Genomic DNA, 18,853 nt, shown 5'->3' with positions numbered 1-18,853 from the left:
CCTGTTTCTGAAATATTAGTTTTTAATGTTTTTTTCTCATTTAGTACAAAAAATAGAAGGCAAAATAAATAGAATGAAAGGTGATACGAGGTTACAGTATGATGATTTAATTATAAGAATTATAGGATAAAATTTTATTAGGATCTTCAAAAATGAAAAATGAAGAAAACGTATATATACATAGAAATTATAATTTGTATCGAGAAGTTAGCGCGTGAACTTTTACGCGGTGAACCGATCTTGCGCCTCAGAGCGCACTATTAAAATATCGATATCTTGGCCAAAAATAAACCTACAAACATTTTCTTAAGCTCAAAATGTTCCTTTTGAGTTCTTCTATCATTATTGTTAATTAAAGTATAAATGTTTATAGCTTAAATTTGCTTGAAACCCTTATAAACAAATTAATGTACAATTTTTTTAAGAAAATTATTACTTCAAATGGGTATAACTTTACAACAAATGAACATCAAGTAATTTAACAAACTACGTTTAAAAGCCTATTAATGAAGCTTTAAAATGAGACCTTTTAAGGTTCATTTGCGTGCGTAGAAGCCGAGTTACGATCGATAAATCTTCGAAAATACTTATATTGCAATTTGCAATTTGCATTGTGCACTAATTTTACAATATCTTGAGTTCTAATTGTTGGATTTAAGTATAGTAAACGTTTTTTTCTTCGTTTGTTATTAACGAACAAATTTTATTTGAAATATTATTTTTTATCTCTTTTAGTTTATGAGCCAGAGTCTTAGAAACAATTTATAAACAATTAAATTGTTTATAACAATTTTTTGACCACTCGGATCGAAATCCACCCTCCAAATTCGTAATCAGCAGCCAAAAATCCATAAGAAACCGTTGAGTTTGTCCATCAGAATTGAAAAGGACACGGTGACCTCTATTTGGCGCCTAGACTATAATGATTTCCGCCTCTTTGGGCACATCAAAGAAACATGAAACGTAAATCAAGTTTCATGGAAATAAAACACTGCTAAACAAATAGACGTCCGGCCATTTATGAAACTTTCCGAAAATAAAACTGAGTTATGAGCATGAATCACACTCGTTTCATTGGTAGGCGGACTTCAAGGTTTGTTTAGCCGTGTTTAATTTTCATGAAACGTGTTTTACGTTTCATTTTTCATGTTTTTCGTTTCGTGTTACACCACTTGAAACGCAATCATTTAACCGTCCAAAGTTATCATTTTTTTGTATTAACTCTAGCAAATGCACACTCTGTTTTTGTCCTTCTAAGTTTTAAACCTTTTTCCTTTAGAGCTTGTCTCCAATGTTCTAGTTTTTCTTCTAAATCGCTATAACTAAGCACCGATCAGTGCTCGAATCCTACTTTCATATGTGAATTAGTTTCTCCCAAGCCTGTCCTGCGCTAGTAGTTACTCCCTTAAATATGTATCACTTCTTCTTCTTTGTGTGCCGTGCCTGTTTTTAGGCGTTGGCTATCGTCGTATTAACAATCTGATGAAATGTCCCTGGATCGGCAGCTATATGAAACAATTCCTCGACCGTTCGACCTGTCCATTGTCTAATGTTACGCAGCCATGACAGTTGTTTTCTTCTAACCCAGCATTTTCCTTTGATTTTGCCCTGAATGATCAGCCGGAGTAAGCGATATTTAGGTCCAGGGCCGCCGCTACCATGTGTGCAAAGTGTGCATCGCACACGGCCGATTATAGGGGCGGCCGATTATAGGGGCGGCCAAAAGCAGGCCACTGATGATAATATTTTTTTTAAAACGAAAATAAATTCAAAAACTAAATAGTAATGATTCAGATAGTTCTATAAACTCTAATATTCCAAACAATCTAAATAAAAATGCCAGAAAATTTATCTATTATATGAACTGCCCTTTTGCAGCTGTAGTCATAAAGTAGTTCCGGGAATGCATTTTAATTCACAGTGGCTGGCGGCTTTCAGACTTTAAGATATTTTTATCTACGTGGTCCATATGCGATTTTTTCAAATCTGAACAATTATGATTTTTTAAGAGAGTACGATACGACAATAGAATACTTTCCGAGAATTTAGATAAGTGCTTGTTAAGTTGCTCTCATTGAGTAGTAAAAAAGTATTTTTTATTACCTACTCGATGGTTTAAAAAAATCTTTTTTATTACTCGATGGTGGCTCTGTTATATATTGTTCCTTTATGGTTATAGATGGGTTATGGTTCAGTGTTCAGTCTAAGTTGAGAATTTGATGATTTTAGACACGCTTTTGATAAACGATTTTGTTTGTAATATATAGTTTCTTTTGCACACTACTGTATTTCAAATAGGCCTGGATCCCGAGTACCAAAAAAAGTGGATTAGTAGCAAGCTGAAAATTTGTTAATAGATTAACGGTGTCTAGTCGGGCAAACTTTGATGTACGGGAATACTGGAACAGGGAAAATTTTAATTGTGGAACAGTTTAAAAATTTGAAACGTCAGATTACGAAAACGTCCCATGTATTTTGTCGGACAGAACATCCAATTGATTTGTTACCCTTTCATTAAACTCTCATGCAAAAATCAGACTGATATTACTAACCAGCATTATTCCTGTCATTTGACATGTTCTTCGTGTTCCACTCATTAAAATGCCCAGTTGGTGATAAACACCAGTCTGATTTTTGTGTGAGAGTTTAATGAAATGGTAACAAATCAATTGGAAGTTATGTCCGACAAAAACATGGAAGGTTTTCGTAGTCTGACCTTCCAAATTTTTATCCTGTTCCACAATTAAAACTTCCAGTGTTTCCATACATCAAAGTTTGTCCGACTAGACACCGTTAAGCTATTAACAAATTTTCAGCTTGCTATTAATTAACTTTTTTTTGGGTACGCGGGATCCAGGCCTATATATTTAAATATATTAGTAATTAATTAAGCATGCCGAATATTGTAAGTAGTCTTGTAAACAAAACTAACACATTTTGGTATTAGTGCAAGATTGCATTTCTTTATATTATTACTTATTGACATAATAATAATGACTTTTTTTCATACTCGGGATCCAGGTCTAAAAGTAACGTCGAGATGAGAGCAATTATTATTCATATACGCGTTACGGTCTCCTGCACATTTCTTTAAATACTAGTATGTACCTATGTTGAAACGACTAATGTGTTGGAAGGGGGGCGGCAAATCTTAAGTTGCACACGAGAGGCCAACACTTCAGCGGCGGCCCTGTTTAGGTCCTCTCATTATATGACCGAACTATTGAACCTTTCTTATTTTTATGACGTTGATCAATTCTCGCTCTTTGTGCATGGTCTCCAGCACACGTTCATTATAGTATTTTTACTACAAAAACGTTATTACGTAGGTCAAAATTTTTGACGTAAGAGAACTGTCAAAACATTAGAATGTGACTTTTCATTATTGCCGTGTTTATAATAAACATAGCAATAATGAAAAGTCACATTCTAATGTTTTGACAGTTCTCTTACGTCAAAAATTTTGACCTACGTAATAACGTTTTTGTAGTAAAAATACTATAGATATACAGTCGGAAAAATGAAAAAATACCCATGAACGATCATGACAGAGATAGATTATTAAGTGTTGTCTACAAAGCAAAACGTTATCCAAGACATACGCACTTACAAATTTATAATTGACAGAGTGAGACGGCGATACAATTGTTCAACGTAGTTATATTAATTTAGTAGAAAATTTAAACTCACTCTTGACTATAGGCATAGCCACCTTTACTTAACAAGCCATGAAGTTGAAACTTGGCAACATCTAATGGTAGACCGGTTAAGTCTGTCAGTTCTCATTTGTTTGTATACAATATTCACCATATTTACAGAGAAACTGAAAAATTTTAGAATATTTCGTGCTAAAAATTATAAAGAGCTTTAAAAGGTATGTTATTAAGATGATTCTAGTTCAAACAACTTGTTTTTTGCAGCAAAGGAGAGAGAACTGGAGCAGATTACTATGATTATTTGCAAAGGGATGGTTTGTGCTTAGCAACGGATTCAGTAAAATTTATTTATTATCACCTTTGTTCAACATTTCAATTTATTATTAACAATCCCAATCTTAAAAAATTATTTTTGCAAAACAATTATTGTTATGTTATTATGATATTTGGTAATGAAAAGTTTACAACAGCATGATATTGCATATGAAGGATTTCACTTAAATTTTGAATTTTAGTGTGAATGTGGGGAAAATGCCTTCAAAGTTTATTCTGCTGTTATAAAAATTATGTGTAATATTGTTTTAAATAATTATACAAAAATAGCAGCCATCAAAGTAATGAATCTTCAAAAAAGTATCAAAACAAAATTACGATAAGGGCGATAACAAAAAAGATAGTTACCTATTTACTCTAATCCCCAACAATGCACCTCAAACATTTTGAGCAATTGTTTTTATAGTTATTTAAAGCGATATTTTGTATATAATTTAAAATAAGATATTATTTATTTAAAATAAAGTATTTTACATATATGCATGTCATTGTTTGTTTTTTTTTGTATGATAAACGTTACTTACAAGGAATTACTTTTAATTTGATTTTGTAAAAGCTTCTAATTAATATATTTTTCTGTTCGACTCAAAAAATACTATACATTTTACTTGAATTTGTACTTTAAAATCGTAGTTTCGAAAGCGGTGCGGTAGTCCGAAAGTCAGACTACCGACGTCATCAATTGCGACGTTGCCTTTTTCTCTTCATGGCTTGTAAAGTAAAGGTGGCTGTGCTATAAGGCTTTTCATCGATTGTCATTTGTTTCGAGCTTCCGTCATATGTTGTATAATCTGTGTATAATATTAGGTTTGTTCTAGCAAACAGTCAAACTAGTCAGAAACCGTCAGCAAACAGTTGGTCAGTGAGAGAGCATAATACAGTCACCAGTGCTATCCCCTCTACTCGCGCTGGTCCGCTATTCAGTTTGAAACTGATGCTAGAACAAACCTAATAATATACACGGATTATACGACATATGACAGAAGCTCGAAACAAATGACTATGAATGAAAAGCCCTATTTCTGTACTTCTAATCCCCTCGTCGTGTAAATGAACTCCTCCAACTATTTTGTGACGCTACTTCAGTGATGATAGTCTCAGCATTTTACTTTAGAGAAAAATGAATACAACGCCAGTATAGAAACTTCGCTTTAAAAATGAACACGTGTAAATAGTTAAAATAATAAAAAAATGTTTCTTACCTAATTTGGCGTGCAAGGTGTGAAAATGTGGGGAAGAAGTTTTATTTTTTCCAATGATTTCTACAATTATACCAACGGAGGCGCATATAACACTGACGCTTAATAGTGCACCGTGGACCCATCCTTTTATACTTCTGTTTGCTTCGAGTGACCAGACATTTGATTCAGTAAATAATATAAAACCTTCAGCCATTAATGGAATGTACTAAAAGAAAAATTGTTTGCTCTAAAGTAAAATCATAGAGATCAGCAGTAGTCGATTACAGGATTTACAGAGGTGCAAATACCAACAGTGACCATACAATAGTAATAGCAAAATTAAAAAGGAATTACCAATAATTCCAAAACTTTCTGGAGACATATTAAATTACCAATTAGAGTGCCTACAAGAGAAACAGGTAGTAAAGAGACTAGTGAAGAAATAAATGAAAGGTTAAAGAATCCAATCAAGCAGCAAATAGAAGAATAGCAGACCATACAGAATGAGAATTTAATAGACCATATAGGTAGCCATGTCGGAAGCAACGGAAAAGTGTATAGGAAGAGATGGTACAGAATAGCATTTTTCGGTAATAGGTTGGAACCGAACCTATTGCAAACATATACCTATTCCAGAAACCTAATGCGAGTTTCTGATTCTGAGGTGAAAAAACGATATATCGATTGCCCTAGCTTGTTCCTAGTTGTGCCACTATTGTTTGCGCTGCATCAAATTTAAACGATCAAACTAAGTGGGTACCTATAATTTTGTATTTTTAATCTAGAGGATGTATTTAATTTGATTTTTAAATAAGTATATTTCTTACCATGTTTTTCCTACAATTAGTAAATCTATATACCAACTATTAAAACAATTTTTTTACATGTAATTATGGGTTTTTAAATTACCTAAAGTCGAGGTTTATTCAAAATTCGTTTATGCAAATGGAAAATGAAGACACTAAGTTATTACAGAAGATAGGATCGATTAGATTATAGTCATATAAATAAAAACATAATGCGAAAGAGTCAAAATTTTAACAGTTTTAAATGATAACTATACCGTCCAAAAATTAGAAATCTGTTACAGCCGTATAGACCTGAAATTTTTTGAACCCATCACATTAAACCAATATGAGATGTTGGAATCGAAACAGACGCCGCCGATTCGTTTCTCTATGGTACCTATTCCGAGAGATCAGTTCAAGTTTCATTTCAAATCTCTTTCGCTTCTGGCCTTGGAGACAGGGTCGGCAAGGTTTTTTTGTCTCCTCATATAGGTATACCATCAAACTAAAAGGCTTAAATCATCATAGGAGATTTTGTTGTTTTTTGCTTTTTTTTTATTTGATGTACTCTCTCTGATATGATATTCTCTCTTGTTTCATGGTGTTTCGACAATACGTGTTGATTCTTTTGAGACAAGGTAAATCCCGTTTATTTCAGGCAGAAATTGGTGGTAATAAGAAAATTGATGAACAGTTTGTTGTAATGAATTACTACATAGAATTATACATACATATTTTGTAACTTAACCCACTTTCTGAAAATATTTGAATCGGCATAATTTTTAAGTACCTAACTTGTAATAATAAATATCTTGGAAATTCTTTGGCGAAGGTAACTTTTAAATTTTGAATCGTCAAAGAGGTCAAAAATTTGCAAATCTTCAAAATTCGAAAAACGAGTATCTATTTGCATATAATAGTAGGTATCCAAAATTTCAAGATATACGAGTACTTACTCGTTTTTCGAGATATGTATCATGTCGTTGTCTTTTTTGGGATGGTTCGGAAATATCAAGCGAATCCAAAACGTCACTGCGTATATATTGGAAACTACTATCATTACGAAAATCTCTGAGATTTTGCACTAACTTTCGTATTCTATTTTTGGAATAAATAATGTCAGTTGACTGATTTTGAACAGCAAGGAATATCTTGGGCAAACTCTGTCTTAAAAATATTTTAAAGAATATTAAAAGAAAATTATTTAATAAAGTTCTCAAACCGATTGCTTCACTGATCGAGGTATCGCCACTTTCAAAATCATCGCCTTCGATAATAAAATCAAAAACTTACAAAAGCTGTTCACGAAAATCTGCTACAGATACTAAAACTACCAGAGATAATCTGCTTAGATAAAACTAACCGAGATTTAAAATTTCATCGCGTCTGACAAACTGTTCGCTTTTTTTTTTTCGAAACAAATTTGTTCTAAAGCAATAATCTGTTTAGGTGAGCTAAACTGGCAAGAAAAGATGATATTCTTTATTTTTTTACACGTATCATGTAAAACTAAATTCATTATATGCGTATAATAGTGAGTAAATAAAACTTGTGATGCAATAGTTTTAACTTTTGCCTGGAGACCATTCAATTCACCAGTCATCACAGCAACGCCGTCATAAGATTGCCCCAGTTTGCCCCACCAATTCATTTTTGATATCAAAAAATTTGAATCTGTTCTTTAAAATACCAAAAATATATCCTGCCTTATTCCTTTTACTCACATCTCTAAAACCTAAAAACCTCTCATAAATTTTACCACGTAACGCGTATCGAACAACAATAATTGAAAATTGTGAATGACATAATAATCAGAAGTTTCATCTACTTCCAGTGAAAAGCAAATGGTTTTCTAAATCTCAGATTCAACAACGTTATTCAAAATGTAACTATTTGATTATATGTATTAATTAGTTCATTCTGTGTTACGAATACACTTCGAATCAGAAAGTAAATAGGTATTTCTAAAACAATTTTATTAATTCTCTATAATTACTTTGATTTTTAACAAATGCTTCAATCCATCATGTCCACTAAATGATAATTCCTGATAACTTAAAAAAATTACAATATCAATTAAACGACGTAAAACGGCGTGATTATTTTTGACAATTTCTGCCGATGCATGCTTCCAAATGAAACACTGACCGGCAGACCGAAATTTACCGTACCTGCCGCTTAACCTGCCATGCCGTATCTGCTATTGCCCACGGAGAGAATGTAATGTTCGCTTGCTCATCGACTTGTTATTTCGTTTAGTTTTACGTGTAAATCGTCAAGCTACGGATGAGTTAGGGACGGCTAGCCAAAAAGTCAGATGAATGGCTCGGATCATTCATTTTTTGAGAAGTCTGTTATGCGCAGGGATCACTTAACGCTCGGATTGATCAAATCCTTTTAAAAACCATAAATAAAATTTAGTCTGTATTATCTGATAGACTTTTTTTTATTTCACAGATACAAATATTAAAAAAATCTATATCTATAAATGTGTGGGTCGGCACTGCCGACCCTGCCGACCCTGACCGGCCGCCACTGCTTGCCCGGTCGTTCCGGAAAGTGTACTCAACTAAGGCCGACGCTGGAATCTAAACCGATGCCTTCAAAGTTTTGTCACTTGTAATACGTGGAATAGTCGATTAAAACATATTACGACGTACCCGCTCCAGTTCCATCATGCCATCCCTAATCGAAACCGATGCGTTCCCTGTGGCTTACTACGGTGGCTCTTCCGATGTTTAAATGGCTGTGCTAAAACCTATTCTCTATTCCGAGCGAGAATCCAGTTCGAGTTTATTGTAAATTGCGGATTGCGGTCGATGCGGCGCCGTTGGAATCGAAACCGATGCCGTCGAATTTTTGTCACTGGTGCGTGGAATAGACGATTGGAACCTATTCCGTGGTACCTGCTCCAGTTCCATCATGCCATCTCTAAAGGAATAGTGCCTATAAACAGACATCAAAACTGGTTCGATAAGGAATGTAGTAATGCTTTGGCAAGAAAGAACAGATCAAAACTACAAAGAGATAGAGAAAATACTCAAAATAGAGAGTTTGCTTCTAGGGGAACAACAGAAAAATTAAACAGATGGGCAGAATACTTCAAAGATCTTTAGATGTATACCAGCGAAACGTGGATTGTGAACCAGCAGGAAAAAAATTGAGATCTGGGAAAGAAAGCTACCCAGAAAAATCTTCAGAGGAATACAAACGGCTGAGAATCTTTGGAGAAGACGAATAAATAAATGAATAATGAGGATGTATGGAAAACCAATATGAGGAGCTCACGAAGCGAATGCACAAGTTAATGGTTACAATTTAAAAGGACGAAAACATGCCCATATAGTGGAAAAACGGACATATCTCACCAATCTTTAAGAAAGGAGATCCAACTAATTGCTGCAACTACAGAGCAATTGGGCTACTAAATACAACGTTTAAGATATTGACCACAATTATAAGAAACCAAGTAAATCAGTACACAGAAAAAATTATAGGAACATACCAACAGGGCTTTAGAGAAGGAAGATCAACAATAGATGCAATACACGTACTAACACAAACAATTGAAAAAAGGTATGAACATGACATAGGATTACACATACTATTCATCGACTTCCAACAGGCCTTCGACAGCGTATACAGACAACAATTATTAAAGGAAATAAAAAATGGAGATACCTGCAACATTAATAAGATTAACTAGAATGGCAATGAAAGACTCAACAGCAAAAGTTAAAAAAAAATGAGGGAAATACAAACAACATCAAAATAGAACTTGGGGTAAGACAAGGAGACAGTCTGTCAACGACACTATTTAATATCGCTCTAGAAGAAGTAATTAGGGACACAGCGACACAGGGCTGAAAAAGACAATTATTCAAAGCTCAACACATATCATAGGATATGCGGATGAACTGGGACTGCACAAGATAAAAAAATACTAGACGAGGCACTTTTAACCGTGGTAAGAGAAGCAAAGACGAAAGGATTAATAATCAATCAGAATAAAACAAAATACCACATTAGCACAAGAGACAATCTAAACAGAATAACAGAAATAAATGTAGGTGAAAATACATTCCAGAGAGTAGATTGCTTCAAATACCTGGGGGTGATGGTGGACGGCAGTATCACCGACTATTCAATGACAAAAACCTGACCCTAAAAAACCTGAGCAAAAAAAACAAAATCAAAAATATACAGGGTGTCCAGAAACTCTACCGACAAACGAAAACAGGAGATTCCTCAGATAATTTTAAGATATTTTAACCCAATTCACCTAGTCCGAAAATGCTTCCTAAGGGAGCTAGAGCTCTTTGAAGATGGCGTCTTGTAATTAGCTTCTCTTAAATAACTCCAGAACGCTTCTATTGAGAAAAACAAAAATTGGTACACATATTTATCTTCCAGAGATAAATCGATTTTATTACATCTTTTTTATCTTTAATTTTTAAGTATTGTGACTCTGGATTATTAAATTATAAGGTATTTTACATCTAAAAGGTACTCTTGTCTTAAGTCAATAGGATACACCGTTTTCTAGAAAAATCAATTTAAAATTTTTGTTTTTTTAATTTCCAAAAATAAATTCAAAAAAAAACTATTTAGAAATCCGAAAACTGGTACGTTTATTTATATTTCAGAGATGAATCGATTTCATTAATTGCGAATTTCTAGTACGGGTCATATGCGTCCGTTTTGGGTAGGTCAACAGTTATTTTATCGCATAACATTTTTATCTTTAATTTTTAAACATTTTTGACTCTAGATAATTAAGTTATGAGGTATTCTAGTACTAAAAGTTACTCTTGCTTTAAGTTGGTAAAATATACCCCTTTTTTTTGAAAAATGTTTTAGTTTTTTTCAAATTCCAAAAACGAAGAATTTTCAAATCGATTTTTCTAGAAAACCGTGTGTCCTACCGACTTAAAGCAAGAGAACCTTTTAGTACTACAATACCTCACAATTTAATAATCCAGTGTCAAAAATGATTAAAAGTTAAAGACAAAAAGTTATGTGATAAAATAACCGTTGCCCTACCCAAACCGGACGCCTATGATCAATACTAGAAATTCGCAATGGATGGGATCAATTTATCTCTGGAAGATAAATAAACGCACCGATTTTTATTTTTCTAAATTGAAGCGTTTTGGAGGTATTTAAGAAAAATTAATTACAAGACGCCATTTTCAAAGAGCTCTAGCTCCTTTAGGAAGCATTTTCGAACTAGGTGAATTAAGATAAATTGTCTTAAAATTATCTGAAGAATCTCGTCTTCGTTTGTCGGTAGAGTTTCTGGACACCCTCTATACAGCAGCAATTAGACCAGTGATAGCCTATGGAGCAGAAGTAATGTGCCTTACGAAAAAAACGAAGAAAAGTTAAGAATAATTAAGGGAAAAATTATGAGAAGAATACATGGCCCAGTAAAGACAGAAACAGGGGAATATAGAAAGCTGATGAACCATGAAATAATGAATATAACTGAAGGAGAAGATATAGTAAAATTGATTAAAGCACAAAGGCTCAGATGGTTTGGGCACACACAAAGAAGAGGAGTAGAAGAACTGATCAGAAAGAAATTAACTGGAAACCAGTAAAAAATAGACCAAGAGGAATACCAAAAATAAGATAGGAAGATCAACTGCTAGACGATATATCAAAGGTGGAAATTGCAAACTGGAGAGAAAAGATTCGGGACCGGAGAGAGTGGAAGAAGATAGTAGAGAAGGCAAAAAAACATCACAACCTATGAACGACGACCTAAAGGAAACTGCAGACTAATCCACCGCGTGAAATGGATTAAAAGAGCTCATAGTATTTAAGCGACCTATACTCTAACAAGAGTGAACGAAGTGACCCATATAATAAAAAAAATATGGAAAACCAATAATTACGGCAAAAATACGAGCCCAAAGAGATAGATAGCTTGGTCATATTATATGAATACCAGAGAACCAAAATGTTAAAACAATACTGAAAGACCAAAAAATTGGGAAAAAGAAGAGGGCGTTCAAAGAAGAACTGGTTGAAAGCAGGAAAACAAAACTTGTCAGAACTAGACGTTAGAGATTAGAGAGAAAAAGCAAGGGAGTGGAAAAAGTGGAGGGAAATAACCAAGTATTTGGAATCCAAGGACCTACAAGACCTATAGAGCTGTTGTATATGTTCAAACAGACCTGTAGCGCTGTTATACATATATACAGAGAGGATCTAAATTATGGAATAAATTCATTTTCTCTAAAATGGACGACTTTGGAGAAAAATCCTGAAACAGGTCGATTTTTATTTTTAAATTACAATTGTTTGGCATATACAGGGTGTCCAGAAACTCTACCGACAAACGAAGATAGGAGATTCCTCAGATAAATTTAAGACATTTTAACCCAATTCTTCTAGTCCGAAAATGCTTCCTAAGGGAGCTAGAGCTCTTTGAAGATAGCGTCTTCTAATTAGTTTTTTGTTAAATAACTCCAGAACGCGTTTATTTAGAAAAATGAAAATTGGTACGCATATTTATCTCCTAGAGATAAATCGATTACATTTATTGTGAATTTCTAGTACCGGTCATAGGCGTCCGTTTTGGGTAGGGAAAAGGTTATTTTATCGCATAACTTTTATGTCTTTAACTTTTAAGCATTTTTGACACTGGATTATTAAATTATGAGGTATGCTAACACTAAAAGGTACTCTTGCTTTAAGTCGGTAGAACACACCATTTTCTAGAAAAATCGATTTGAAAATTATTCGTTTACTGAATTTCCAAAAAAAAATTCAGAAAAAAACCATTTAGAAAAACGAAAACTGGTACGTTTATTTATATTCCAGACACGAATCGATTTCATTAATTGCGAATTTCTAGTACCGGTCATATTCGTCCGTTTTGGGTAGGTGAAGAGTTATTTTATCGCATAACTTTGTTGTCTCTAATTTTTAAGAATTTTTAATTTTAGATTATTAAATTGTGAGGTATTTTAGTACTAAAAGTTACTCTTGCTATAAGTTAGTAAAATACACCGCTTTTTTTGAAAAAATTTTTCAATTTATTTTCAAATTCAAAAAACGAAAAATTTTCAAATCGATTTTTCTAGAAAACGGTGTGTCCTACCGACTTAAATCAAGAGTACCTTTTAGTACTAGAATATCTCACAATATAATAATCCAGTATCAAAAATGCTTGAAAGTTAAAGACAAAAAAGTTATGCGATAAAATAACCGTTGCCCTACCCAAAACGGACGCCTGTGACCGGTACTAGAAATTCACAATGGATGAAATCGATTTATCTCTGGAAGATAAATATGTGTACCAATTTTTGTTTTTCTAAATAGAAGCGTTCTGGAGGTATTTAAGAAAAACTAATTAGAAGACGCCATCTTCAAAGAGCTCTAGCTCCCTTACGAAGCATTTTCGGACTAGATGAATTGGGTTAAAATGTCTTAAAATTATATGAGGAATCTCCTGTCTTCGTTTGTCGCTAGAGTTTCTGGACCCCCTGTATTTCATACTAGTGACGTCATCCATCTGAGCGTGATAACGTAATTAATGATTTTTTTAAATGGTAATAGGGGTCGTGTGGCACCTCATTTGAAAGGGTGTTCAATTCTCTATTCAGAATTTTTTGGGTATCAGTTGATCCGGATGTCGATAAGATTGTTATAAACAAAGAACTTGAGGACTTACATAACAGCGATTTCTCGCAAAACAAAACATTTGTTTTTGTATTTTTTGGGTCATTCTAAGCAAAAATTGATCCTACAAGTTTTTTCATAGGATGCATACTTTTTGAGATAAACGCGGTTGAACTTTCAAAAAATCGAAAAATTGCAATTTTTGAACCCGAATAACTTTTGGTTAAAAAAAATAAAATAGCAATTCTGCTTACTTACCGCATTTGAAAGTTCAAGTCAACTTATATCGGTTTTGATTATTTGCATTGTTAAAAATTTATTTTTTTATTGTCAATCAAAGCTATAAACACATAGTGCTTAAGTGATGTTTTCAATGATCTCCCATTTAAAATCGAACGAGTATGTAGAATAGGTACAAGTGCAAGCGAGGCTATTTCTACGTAGAATGCGTTAAAACCGATAAAATTTGATTTAAACTTTCAAATGCGGTAAGCAGAATTTTTAAATCAAAAGTTATTTGGGTTCAAAAATTGCAATTTTTCGATTTTTTGAAAGTTCAACCTCGTTTATTTCGAAAACTATGCATCCTAAAAAACTTGTAAGAACATGTTTTGCTAGAATGATCCAAAAAATACAAAAAAAAAATGTTTTGATTTGCGAAAAATCGCTGTTATGTAATTCCTCAAGTTCTTTGTTTATAACAATCTAATCGACATCCGGATCAACTGTTACCCAAAAAATTCGAGTTCTACGGGTCAAAATACATAAAAAAACTTGGGTAAGTCCATCTGAGGGCTAGTAATGGAAGATGTCAGCGAGTTGGGATTGGAAGCTGACAGCTAATAACAGAAAACGATGTAAATGATCCATCAAACAATGGGCCTAAAAGGCTTGTTAATGCTATACATGCATACATACATTGTTGTGAAGAGAAATAACACTGTCATTAGAAATAGTGGTCACATGGCTGGATTTACATATGGGCTAAATCGGCTATAACCCAGGGGGGCAGAATTCAGAGCAAATTTTGGTAAAAAAGCAAAAAATGGCGGAAGATAGGGCGGCAAATCTTCAAATCCGCCTCTGAGTGATCATGTATAAAGGTAAAATTAATGATAACTAAGATTATAGAAAAATTCCACTACTTCAAATTACACTGGGGTGCAAAATTAACCGGACACCTTAAAAATGGGTCATTTTTGATGTCTCGAATTTCCTAAACCTGCTGTTCGATTTAAGTGATTTTTTTTAATATATTATAGCCTTATTCTTTAGCAATATCGCTGTAACAATATTGTTGCTAAACAGTTAAATTGCATTGTATACCGAGTGTATCAATTAAACTGTGTTTTTTTCTCAAAGTTCACATCACCCTGTGGAATATTCTAGCATTTATAAAATACTGAAATTAAAATCCAACTATAGCCTCATGTTTTCTCAACATTTTGTTTTTTGATTCATTAGCTTATGTTCGATATTAAAAAAGTTAGGTACTTTAACAACTAGCCATGTTTTTTATCAATACAGCGTATTTTTAAAGAATAATTGGCAAACTTTAAGGGGTAATTCTGCATGAAAAAATAATGACAGTTTGCTTTATCAACGATATGTCTGCAAATGCTTCGTTTCCGAGATTGTTGAAAGTTTTCTTACAAACTGACGATTTATTTATTGCTTTAAAACCGGTTGAGGTATGCAAATGAAATTTGGTGGGTTTTAAGAAGTAGTTATTGTACATTTTTTGACATACAATTAAGAATTTAATATTCACCATTGGCGCGCATACGGGTAATATGAGGGCTTATATTACCCGTATGCGTGCCAATGGTGAATATTAAATTCTTACTTGTATGTCAAAAAATAAACAATAACTACGTCTTAACACCCACTAAATTTCATTTGCATATCCCAACTGGTTTTTAAGCAATAAATAAATCGTCAGTTTGTAAGAAAAATTTCAACACCCTCTATCTGAGAAATGAAGCATTTGCGGACATAGGTTTATAAAGCAAACTGTCATTATTTTTTCATGTAGAATTACTCCTTAAAGTTTGTCGCACTTATTTAGAAACACCATGTATTGATAAAGAACATAGCTAGTTGTTAAATTTCCTAACTTTTTTATGGTCCTACTTAAGCGAATGAATCAAAAAAAAGAATGTTGAGAAAACCTAAGGCTATAGTTGGGTTTTAATTTGAGTATTTTATAAATGCTAGAATATTCCACAGGGTGATGCGAAATTTAAGAAAAAAAACATAGTTTCATTGGTACACCCGGTATGCAATGAAAATTTACCTGTTTAGCCACAATATTATTACAGCGATATTGATAAATAATATAACATATTAAAAAATCACTTAAATCGGACAACAGGTTTAGGAAATTCGAGACATCAAAAATGACCAATTTTTAAGGTGTTCGGTTAATTTTGCACCCCAGTGTATTTGTTCTAAGATAAAATTCAATAATAAGAGCCAGATTAAAAGTGTTAAATATTATTGTCGAATTACTATTTAAAAATAAAAGTAAAAAAAGTAAAGTCATGTATTTGTTACTTACAGCTCCAGAAGCCAAGAAATTGTGTAGAAATCTGGCCGAAGTAAGATCATGGCTCTTAAAAAATATATAAAATATAAATCCACAAGTAACAGCCAAAACTTGATGAAAGATAGTATTTGACAACCAGTAGAATCTTTGTCGAATTCTTACTTCTGATTTTTCAGTCATTTTGATTCAGTAAAAGCAACTTCAAAAAGGTATTCTTCACCACGATACTATTGTTTCTAAGCTGCTAGTTTAGCTTTTATATAAAGATGATATCGGAAATCAATTTTAATAAAGTACATTTTAAGTTTAATCTTAAGCCGATTAGGATCTATATTGTAGAATACTTTATCTGTACGTTCGTTTCTACACTTATGGAGATGCAGATATACTTATGCAGATATACAGTTTTTTTTTATCTTAAAAATTCGGAAGGCTGTATTACCCAGACGGATTTTTTTTTGCTTGAAAAATGGCTTTGGCTGAGCCAATTAGCCAGACTTGTTTGTGATTGATTGCAGATTCATAGTCATAAATTTTTTATTTCATAACGGAAATTACAATATTATTTTTTTGATACAACATATTATTATATTATATTTTTTTTATTATATATTTTAATTTGTGGTAATCACTTTTTTTACTATTTTTTTTTGTTATTTTTTTTACTTGTTTTTTTTATCTTTCTTTTCTTTTTTTGTTTCTATTTTTTTTTTGTTATTATTATTTTATTATATGTTCTTTTTTTTATATCTTATTTTTTTTATACCCAGACGGATACATTATGTAAAATTAATAGTCGAGGAAATGAAACTGAAAAAATGGCAAAACCTCGCAATTTTTTCGTCCAGCATCGATTTGTACAAAAATTTTGGAATTAGGCTTATTACACCCTCTAGTTGATTTTCTATATTGAGCCTTTGTACGCTTTTGGTGTTTTGAGGGTGAACACTACCCCTAATTGTAAAAAATTATAAAATAACATTTTAAACTTTAATGTTGTCAACATTTGGTTCTTATTAGTTACATAATGATTGTTTTATGCTTTAAGATACACGATCATAATATTTCAACCCTTAAGACCACCCTTGTTGGAGCTATACAGAGTGAGTTTTATGTATGGAAACTCTCAATTATCTCGGAAACGGCTTGCTCGATTTTAATATGTTTTGGTGTCTAAAGGTTTTCTAATGCGACCGATCTTACAGTGGTAATTACATTGTTGTCAGATCTTCCATTTTTCCTGAAATCTAATGAACTTTCTTATTTCAAATAGGACACCCTATATTTTTTACGTTTTGAACTTAATAAGAAATACTGATTATTTTTCATGTTACATTCCCTATACCTAGATGCGATATTTTCGGAGTTATTGCTACATTTATTTAAAAAGAAAATTTTTAACAAATTATAAAAATCAATTTTTTCGGCCCGGGTAGACATTATTTTAGGTTCCTTAGATCATTGCGAACAAAAAAGTTCTTTTGTAATTTTTCTCTGAAGTTATTCGTTTTTGAGTTATAAACAATTTAAAACTGAAAAAGACGAAAAATCACGATTTTCAATGTTCAAAACACAAGTAAAAAAATATACCTTTTTGAAACTACGAAATACCCAAATTCAAGCTCGAACCTTCTTCTATCAGCTCCGTGTAAGAATTTTTGGCACATTTCATTCTAAAACATTGTTTTTTAATTGTTAATGAAGCGCATATGAGAGGACGGGCGATCGGGCTGCATTAACAACTAAAAAACAATATTTTAAAATAAAACAAGCCCATACAACTTATCGGTACCTGATAAAATAAGGTTTGATCTTGAATTTAGGCACTTAGTAGTTTTAAAACTAGTAAGTATCTTTTATTTGTGTTTTTTTGAACCTTGAAAATCGACATTTTTCGATTTTTTTCAGTTTTAAATTGTTTATAACTCGGAAACGAATAACTTTAGAGAAAAATTACAAAATACCTTTTTTGTTCGCAATGATACAAGGAACCTAAAATTATGTCTATCCGGGCCGAAAAAGTTGATTTTTATAATTTGTTTAAAATGTTCTTTTTAAATAAATGTAGCAATAACTCCGAAAATATGGCATCTAGGTATATGGAATGTAACATAAAAAATAATCAGTATTTCTTGTGAACTTCGAAACGTGAAAAATATACAGGGTGTCCCATTTGAAATAAGAAAGTTCATTAGATTTTCAGAAAAACAAAAGATCTGACAACAATTTAATTACCACTATAATATCGGCCGAATTATAAAACCATTACCCACCAAAATTTTTAAAATTCGTGCAAGCTGTTTCCGAGATAATTGAGTGTTTCCATACATAAAACTCACTCTGTATATAAAAAATTTACTTATCCTTAAAGAATAATTTCGGCTTGATTCGATTTACATAAAAAGTTGGTATTAGGATAATCTCACCCTGTACTTCATATTCTATATCATGCTTAAGGGGGTTGATTATTTTTAGGGGTGTAAACTACCCCTTACTGTCAAAAATTATATAAAAACACTAAACTTTAATATGGGTAAAATTTGGTTTTGATTGGTTAAATAATGATTGTTTTATGCTTTAGGCTATAATATCATAATATTTAAACCCTTAAAAACCACCGTTAATAACATTACAATTTTTATAAGTAGATAATTTAATAGATCTGTACAGAAAAAAAAAAGTAGAACTAAAGAATTACAAAAACATTTATTTACA

At 32.3% G+C, this 18,853-nt stretch overlaps 1 protein-coding gene across 2 annotated transcripts in view; it reads right to left on the bottom strand.

The window, feature by feature from the left end:
- LOC114331599 (probable transmembrane reductase CYB561D1) overlaps nt 1-16,370 on the bottom strand; it is a 38,305-nt gene extending 21,935 nt beyond the window's left edge. For both annotated transcript variants that reach the window (XM_050643084.1, XM_028281201.2), the window contains exons 1-2: nt 16,151-16,370; nt 5,192-5,396 (exon numbers count right to left, since the gene is read on the bottom strand). In XM_050643084.1, the coding sequence (XP_050499041.1) occupies nt 5,192-5,396; nt 16,151-16,318 (373 nt within the window). In that variant the 5' untranslated portion in view covers nt 16,319-16,370. The remainder of the gene's footprint in view (nt 1-5,191; nt 5,397-16,150) is intronic.
- Nucleotides 16,371-18,853: the final 2,483 nt, after the last annotated feature.

The sequence above is a fragment of the Diabrotica virgifera genome, chromosome 2 (assembly GCF_917563875.1).
Source record: "Diabrotica virgifera virgifera chromosome 2, PGI_DIABVI_V3a".
Lineage (NCBI taxonomy): Eukaryota > Metazoa > Arthropoda > Insecta > Coleoptera > Chrysomelidae > Diabrotica > Diabrotica virgifera.
This window is presented reverse-complemented; position numbering and strand designations above follow the sequence as displayed.